Source organism: Macrobrachium nipponense, chromosome 26 (genome assembly GCF_015104395.2).
Source record: "Macrobrachium nipponense isolate FS-2020 chromosome 26, ASM1510439v2, whole genome shotgun sequence".
Taxonomy (NCBI): Eukaryota; Metazoa; Arthropoda; class Malacostraca; order Decapoda; family Palaemonidae; genus Macrobrachium; species Macrobrachium nipponense.
Window position 1 is genome coordinate 35195675 of NC_087215.1, and position 9063 is coordinate 35204737.

Sequence of the window (9063 nt, forward strand, 5' to 3'; positions counted from 1 at the left end):
TCACTATTCTATATTGCAGCAGCATTTCTCGACTCTTCAAAATGATGCAACCAATGTAACTATAGGTCCATTGATTACTGATTCACTACCAGCTCTCGTGACGTCTGATGCTTCGTCTCGCGCATCGTATGATCGCTCACGCGATTTCATGGTGGAGGAAAACGAACCGAAGTTGAATGTGAACGCATGTATTATATCTTTTTGGTCAAGCGGTATCAAGTACCGACATTTTTGTTTTGTGTATACGATAAAACAAGATAGGGCAAGCCAAACATTGAGGCTTGTAGACTCGGTCTACCAATGCGTATACAAAATAATAATGAAAAAAAGAAGAAAACTCGAGACTAGAATCCTAAAACACTTGCTCTCCCGATGTGGGAGTGTTTTCCTCCTGGTGCAGGATCACACCACCACGTTCAACCAATAGCAGTAGGGGGCGGGGCGCCATCCAGGTTGTGTTGATAATGACGTCATTACCAGTACTGCCACAAAGTAGATATTTTTTGTTATTGTTTATCTTTCAGTGGGCATACTTCTAGCGTAATTAAAGAACCCTATCAGGATTGTTTTATGAACAAAATGTTCAGTTTCAACTGCTTAGCACTGTTAAACAACGGTGAGATATAAGATGTTTATCAAAACGAAGTATCAGAGAATGACGTCACGAAATGGGGGCTCGCGGGAGGTTTAAACAGCAAGTGAAGTCTGAAGCTTTCGAGTTTCGTCGACTTCGAGGGATTGTGTTAGTCTGTACAGCGTACGGGCCAGACGTAGCCGGTTCGGTTCAGCGACAGTTTTTCTTGTGCATTTGTGAGCTGTGAAATAATACCGCCATTCTGGACAGTTCGGTAAGCTTCCTAATTAATTATGAGTGAGTGTTAGATTTTGGCATGTTTGTGGCGTTCTCCCCCTGCGTGGTAGAACTGTCAAGAGTGTTGATAGTCCCTGAGTCATTTTGTAGAGCCGCCAAAATATTGACCCTGAGGAGTTGGCTTGTCTTAAATACCCACATACCGCATGGGTGGGGGATCAGGTTTTAGTGAAACAATGATGGACAAGTTTTCGTTGTGCGAGCCATTCTGTGTTGAAACGAAGGCCATAATTTCGTTCGAACGGTTAAGAGGTATCCTCCTCACTCGAGCCATTTCCTGTCTAACTTCCTGGCAGGTGTGCTTCGAGGAAAAGTTTTCGTTTGAATTAGGTGATGATCTTGACTGGTTCAGTAATATAATTTGGATGGTGTATTTTCCTTTTTAGTTTCTTGTCAAAATTGTGGGTTGGTTTGTGAGATTCCAGTACTGTTTGTTAGGAGAGGTGGTTTATTTATAATCGGGTCGAATTTCCATCTACAATAATAGTATACCAGTAGCGATCAACATATCGTAGACTTTTTATCACTTAATATTTAATAAGTATAGTAGAATGTCATTACATGTCTATTTCAATACCTAATGACTTAAATGACAAAAAATTCTTAGCACCCAAAAGTAAATCAGGATTTCGTCAATTATCAAGTAAAGGCTAAAAGCTTAATCGTAAACTACAATTATCCCATCGACCTGACCTTACCTCTTTACTGCATGGTGTACTTTTTGAAAGCGAGAGTGTTTAAATGTGTTATGACTTGCTTCTTATTGGGTTATTCACTGACACTTGCATTGTCGTGTCTTGTCTTGAAATAAGATGTTGGCAGAATTTTAATGTTTTCTTAAGATGACTTCAGTTTTAAATCTGTATTTAAAAAGCTCGTTCCCTTTTACTGACAAAGTTAAATTTCGCCCAGAAATCCAGGATAGATGGCAACGTTTCCAAGAGATGAAGGTCGAACTTGCCGAGGGAGTGTAGGGAGGTTGGGCTTAAGTGTTTTTGGAAAACGTTTAATGAAAGTGTACACTACTGCAATATCACGACTTAACCTTCCTAATTGTTTTGTGAACTTGTACTGTATACTGAAGTGCCAAATTTATTAAAGTTGGGCATGCCGTATGAAAGTTGATTTGCGATCATCTTCGAAAACTTCTGAAAACACCGAAGATTTAGTGTACAGCTGTATATTCGTTGACATCAGGTGTTAATACGTAGTCATACATTATTCAAAGGTGTGGATTTCTGTGTACATATAATCATCAACCCTACCTAAAAGGTCGGCCCCTCCCAACCTGAGAGTTGTCAGGCATGCTATTTTTTCCAGGAATTTTTGTCGGAATGTTGGAAAAAAAAAAAAATAATGGGCATTTAAAACGAATGCCTTTTATTTAAGTTTCCTTATTGTACCGATGGCATATGTATTATATATATAAATATTTATTATCGAAGTTTATTACCTGAAACAGGTTAAATTTAAGTTTCTGAGGATTATTTTTCGTAAGTAGCAGTTCTGTTAAGTGCCGCATAGTATATTGAATCTCGGTAAATATTTTCCTTTCTATTATCGAACGAGTTTGGACAGTAACAAAAACAACATTTTCCTTGCTAGTTTATCAAATAAAAGTCGCGTCAGTGTTGCACTTCAGCTCGTGAAAATGAGTATATGGGTGAAACTGGAATGTTTACGCAGGTAAATAACTGTTTGGCTTCCCGAAGGTTCAGATCGAAACTGATAAAACAAATTGGGTGATATTGATCTTGTGTGGAATTTTTTTTTTTACCCTGTAGGAGGGTTGGAACCATTTATGATAAGGGCAGGATAAGAAAAGCAGGGGAGGTTTAAGTTGACCGAAAATCAGCACTGGTATGGAGTTCCCTAAAGCTATCAATGGCTCGCTCGCTCGCGCACTCGTATTACAAGGCAGTGGGACGGGCAAACGGTGCTTTGCAGCAGAGCAAGGCCTGGTTAAAACGTGGTAAAGAATGAAAGGACAAAGCGTGGCCTAAATAGCACGAGAAAAATACTGCAGAAAGAATTTCAAGACTGAATGGAGGAAGATGGGACAATGATAGTGGCGTAGAAATAAGAAATTATTCTGTCATCTCGTCACATTTCGTCTTCCTTGGACAGACTTTTGTTTGAAATGCGTTACTTTTCCTACTTCATTTGAAAGAGCAAGGAACGTTCAAATTTTCTACTTCATTTGAAAGAGTAAGGAACGTTCGAACTCAGTCTTAATGAAAAGGTTTAAAAACGTTGGAAGGTAAAAGTTAGGAGGACAAAAATTTAGGAGGAGGAAAGGCAAGGAGAGGGGAGGAAGGAGTATAGAGGAGAAACTAAGAGGATTAACAGGGAGTAGATGAGGAGGGAGACAGGCAAGGCAGAGGAGGGGAGGAGGAGAGAGGAGGCAAGGACCAGGAGAGGAGTAGGGAACTTTCAAGGAAAAGGGGGGGGCAGAGGAGGTTAGGAAAAGGGAGGATGAGCAAGGAGGAGGTTATACTAGGTCAGGAAAGGAAAAAAGCAATTAAGAGAGGGAAGACGGACGAAGTAGGTCAGAGGGAGGCAGGAAGGAGGAGGGGATAGGTCAGGGGGAGGTTAGGGCTTAAGAGGCCAGAAGGAGCAGGCAGGAGGAAGGGAGGAGGAAGGAAGGAGGTAGGGAGAGAGGAGGGAGGAGAGAGGAGGAAGGATACAGGGTTTCAGGGAGAGGAGGAAGAGAGCAAAGGGGAAAGTTAGGGAGGGAGAAGGGAGAGTAGGAGGAGGAATTATAAGGAGGAGAGGGAGCTAGGAGGAGAATAAGGCCAGGAGGAGGAGGAAGAGACAATTTATCGGTGGGTTACAAGGGACGGTCAACAAGTTGGATGGCGGAGGATCTACCATAGTGAGGAGGTTTGGGGGAACTGGGATGCACCTGGGGACGGTGGTGCGATGGGATCGGGGAGGAATTGTGGCTGGGACCTGTTGTCTATTCAGGTGTGCGAGCGAGGAGGAGTATTCGAGTTCGGGGAGTAGATAGAGGGAACCTTGTCCACATCAAGGTATATAGAATAAGGGAGAGAGGTACAGTCACTTTGGTCGCGGGGGTAGTTGTGGGGTATTTCCGTGACAGGCCTGGAGGCCAGGGTGGGAGCGGACAAGGCAAGTACTACCTTGGGAAACTTAAGTACCTTGGGTCGAAGAGATTAGGACTGTAAGATGTCCTTTTCACTCTGTTATCTTGTATACGTTGGTGTTCTTTTGAATTCATATAGGTCACTGTACTACACATACAAAATCGTGGATTGATGATGTTTGGCTCTCTAATATATAATAGAAACCTTAAATTAATATGCTTGACAGGACTTAAAAAATATTCAATTAGCATTTGACCTGGCATTTATTTACAAAGGCTTATGTATAATTTTACAATACTTATTTAATAAAACTAACATAGATCGACATAGATAAACACTAACAGTATCTGGCTTCATAATGGAAATGAAAAATAACTTAGTAAAAGTGAAAAAACAACAATTTTTAACATTTTCATGGCATTATTTACTTCATTATGCATCTTTTTCTTTTTTTGCCTACTTGATAAAATTGGGCATTCAGAGCTCTCATCTTAAAAAACATCCGACATCGACAAAAAACATATTACTTTAAAAGGCAAGATAAACAATTTCCAATAGGGCGTGCCAAGTCGCATAATACTCCTTACCTGATCTCAGTGTATTTTCTCCATTGTATGTTTGAAACATTTTTTTCCGTTACCTTTAATTTTTCAAATAACTCGGCACTTGGTTCCGTTAATTTATCACCAATTTCGCTCTACTGCACTATCCAGGTACCTTTCACTATTTTAAGTTACATCCTAAGAACTGATAATCTGGAAATGTAGATGCCAATAACCTTCAACATATCGAAGGCCCTCTTCGTCTGCAACATTCTCTGAAGTTATTTCATGAAATTTCATTTTCAAAGTTTTCTGAATCTTCTTCTGGGATCTTCTCATCTTCAGTAGAGGCAAACACCATTGCAGAAATCATAAGCTCTCTTCAAGATCGGTTCATTTGAATCATTATTTTCACAACTTTTCTCTTGACTGAACATTCCTTCCGACATATTTGAAGAATGGCAACTCCTTCATCGAGTTACAATTTTTTTCCTGTTATAGAGTTTATTTTGCCCAGTAAATATGACCTTATTCTGTGTTTGACTTCATCTGGCGAAGATGATCTAAGTTGCACCCATTTGTCTAAGACAGCCAAACATGTTTTCCAGTCCATCTGGTTTAAGTCTGGAGGTAATTATGTATGATACATCATATTTACTTTTATACATATGCAACCTTGGCAAGGATTTGTATGACCCAATAAGTCCCTTTTGGAACTGATAGATCTTATTACTTTTGCAAACTCGTATTGTTTCAGCAGTACACTTCATATTGTCAAGGATTTTATTCTGTTCCGTCAGTTGCATCCCATAGTATTTATAGATTTTTTTTTCTGTCATAAGGTACCCTTGAATTGAACACAAACAACCAGGAGTCGGCAAGCTTTATAAAGTCCCTTGTACTTTCCAAGGACATGCTCGTCAAAAGTCACTGACTTCCATAAAAATCTAAAGCTTTAGATGTTGTTTCCGAAAGAAGCTGCACTGCTTTCCTCACTTCATACGTCTGAATTTCATTGCTGGGGCTCGCGATCCAAGAAGTTCCTGCTGCAGGTCTCTTTTATATGCATTTTCTTCAAATGTTTACTGCATATGCGATGAGCAGTAGGTTAAAGTAGTCCTTTCTATTACAACGATGACCAATTTCCGTCTTGTTTCCTCATCACGAGGGAATCGGAAAAGGATACCTCCTCTTTTTTTCTACTATTTGAATAACAACCAAACACGGCGCAGTTGTTTGGCATTATTAAAATAATAATTTAGATTGTATAAAAATCAAAACTATGGTTGTATTCGAAGAATGTAAAAAAAAAATCAATACAGAGTTGACTGAAGTGACCTGTGATATACATTTGAATGAAACGGTAGCTGAGTGACTTCTCGCTGACCTGGCCTCCAGGTGATGCGGCTCTTGGGGGGATAAGCCGCAACCCCCCACAAATGACTCTACCTGACCATTCTATATACCTTGGTCCACATCAGACAGTAGCGCAGGTGAGCTCAAGTTTGGAAGCGTAGGGAGAGGTTTCAGTTTTTCTTTTGTCATGGTATCTCATTAGTCGTGGTCAGTTGCAAAATCATATGTAGGTCTTGGCATGTTCAGAAATGTTGTTGTAATCGTATAACCTTCACGTATAATCGCCCGTCAATCATACATAAAGCTACAAAAGTTAAAAAAAAAAAAAAATGGTACATAATTGTGTCGGCTTCATATTAAATAATCCAGTATTGTTGATTACTTAACTATGCTCTTTTAACCATGTTAGTTATAATCATTGTTTCTGTGGGATCACGCTAAAAAAGAAAAAGAAAATGATAGTGGGGAAATCTTTACCTAGCAGAACTAGTACAACTCATAATAGCTTTCCATCAATCGTGTTTGCATTCTCAGTTGCCTGGTCAATAACGATTTTCAAATGTACAGGGTGTTAGAAAACTCAACTCCGGAAAGCTCAATTGTGGCCTGGAGGCGAATGGGTGGGGTGGGGGGGGGGGGGGGGGGGGGGGGGAGGGGGGGGGGGGGGGGGGGGGACCTTGACTCCATTGATTTCTTTGCGAGATTCTCTTTCGATGTCGCGTTTGTGCTGTGTGTCGAGTGGAGTGTAGATCGCTAGACGGGGCGCTTTAAGCAGATATGGTTTTAATTGAAATAATAGCGTGGAGTATCTCTATTTAGAAATGAGAAAAAAACTCTGGTAATACAGTGTTATGTTCAGTAGTACCCGAGCAGAGCGGCAGTGCTATGTCATTTGAAGTGCTGGTGATGATTACAAAGTTTCATTTTTCAATTTGCAGAGATAGAAAGCCTCCCCCTGTGCGAATTTATCTCTAGGCTTATCGCCCCCGCCCCACACAGTCAACTTTTTCCCAGTGTTATTGTTTAAACGCGAGTTCCCAAGCAACAAATATCCGGGGCTACTTTGCGGCTTGCCAAGTGTGTTACTGCCAGACGTCCTTGGCCGTTTGGAACAGTATTTTCTTTTTATTAAATACGCATAGTTGACATAAACCCCTCCAAGCATATGTACATGTGGCATAAATTTAAATACCCAAACAATATTTGAATGGCCAAAAGCATTATTTTACTTTGTATTCGGTATTTGCAAAGTTTCTCGTCAAGCTTGAAGGAGAACAAGCGGGGAAAACAAATACTTCAGCAGCAGACCAAATGCTTTGTGTTTTATCCAATGGAAGAAGGCAATAGAGAAGATAGACAAAATACAGCCGCACCGAGATAACAGCTTTGCATTTCCAAGTCACTTCTCACACAAGCAAAGTGCAACTAAACATGTTCGCGGAAAACAGTTTGATCCTTTTCCTTCCTATGCAAAAAAAAAAAAAAAAAATAGTTTTCGTGATGAAATTGGGGCCACATTGACAGAATGCAACAACGCCTATAGACAGAATATTCCCTAACTTAAATCTCGCCGGTCACTTCTCATGGCTTGGTTGTTTGCCAAGGTAGTGTTTGCTGGTATGGGGCAATCGAGCTCGGCGCGGTTAGAATTAAGAAAAGCAACCGGGTAAAACTTTTGGACGCACAGTTCCCACTTAATGTAGTCGCTTGTATGCTTTCCAATGACCCGACTTCATCCTAGTAGTGTAATCATTGGTTGATTTTAAACCGTTGTTATAGACAGGTTTAATAAAGTGCACAACAGGAATATTTTTCTCTCGGGCTCTTGTATTTTTACTGCCATACGTGGCAGACCTGTCAGGGTTTTTCCCGCAACTAACCTAACCAGTGACGGCATTATAGAAGAATTTCTTTGTGCGAGGCAAATGGCGACTCTCTTGGTTAGGAACCACAATATTAAATTTTTTTTTTTTTTTTTTTTTTTTTTTTTTTTTTGCATAGGAAGGAAAAGTATCCAACTGTTTCCGCGAACATGTTTAGTTGCACTTTACTTGCGTTTTTTTTATTATGTCGTTAGATATCTAGCCAAAAGATATAGTTTCAACTACTTTATCAGTGTTTTTTGAATAATGTTACCACACTGAGAATTATTACTTAGAAGCAGCTTTAAATTTTTATAACTCAAATCTAGTGATATGCACTTGAGCCCTTACGATTTAAAGCATAAGCCATAATGAAACATTTGACATTTGTGCTTTATTGATCCTGTTATTCTGGGCTTGGTTTATAGACCTGCTTAGCTACATCAAAGGATGAAGTAAACAAAAAATGTGGTGGTTGCCATGAAACGACACAGACAGATAATACGTTCCATTTAAGACGAGAAGCTTCTGCTACGGAACATCACTGATGCTTCATGGAACTGCCACACTCTGCCGTCTCTGGCCGATTCAGCAGATACGTGGCTAGGTAAAGTTTGTCATATTCATTTCCAATTCTTGTCTCGACATTTCGATTCCAGGCTCTGTAAGGCTTGTCTGGTCCCGAGTTTCCTATGTGTTAATTTCTGTTGTATTATCTCACTTGATCGATTACTGGAATAAGTGTTTACCAAACTAAACTTTCTAAATCAAGGAAGTTTCTGAACAGCAACTATGTTAAGGTTAGACACTTGAAAATTTCCAAAGGGAAGTAAATGAAAATGTTCAGGGTTACAGACGCTGGATTAAAAGTAACCTCGTGCTTGACTGGCCCCTTGCTTTATGCTTTACGTCTCCCCAACCCGTTTTGGTTTTCATAAAATGAAAGGGTCATTTATTTAGATCATGCATTGTTGAGTATTTGAGAAAATGCAGTTTGTATCTGCTTCCCATATGATGTTTTGATTTTGTAATGGCAATTTCAAGTTCCTATCTAAGACACATTTTGATATTGGTTTTTATACTTTTATTTTTTGTTTAACCTTGTGTCTTGTAACTGACCTGGCAGTCGTCTGTCAGTCCCTCATATGCGTTCGTCCGTCCCACCGCTAAGTCCTAAAATTAAGAGTAGTGGATTACACGGTCCAACTCGTGCTTCAAGTACTGTTATGTAAGCCCAAAAATGTTGGAATTAAACGACACACTGACACTTGCTATGCGTACTTTATTAATGAAACCGATGAGGGGTGCGGTCAAGGCCATATGCT

The 9063-nt window shown here is 39.9% G+C and overlaps 1 protein-coding gene across 3 annotated transcripts in view; it reads left to right on the forward strand.

The window, feature by feature from the left end:
- Window positions 1–690: 690 nt before the first annotated feature.
- LOC135200183 (long-chain-fatty-acid--CoA ligase ACSBG2-like) overlaps window positions 691–9063 on the forward strand; it is a 59524-nt gene continuing 51151 nt past the window's right edge. Inside the window, exon 1 of one of the 3 annotated variants that reach the window (XM_064228552.1) lies at window positions 691–848. Coding sequence is in view for 1 of the 3 variants with exons in the window: in XM_064228551.1 (XP_064084621.1) it covers window positions 8293–8345 (53 nt within the window). In the remaining 2 variants the exon portion in view is untranslated. Of the gene's footprint in view, window positions 872–8277; window positions 8346–9063 lie in introns of those variants that run through there. The other 2 variants (XM_064228553.1, XM_064228551.1) reach the window with 2 other exon arrangements.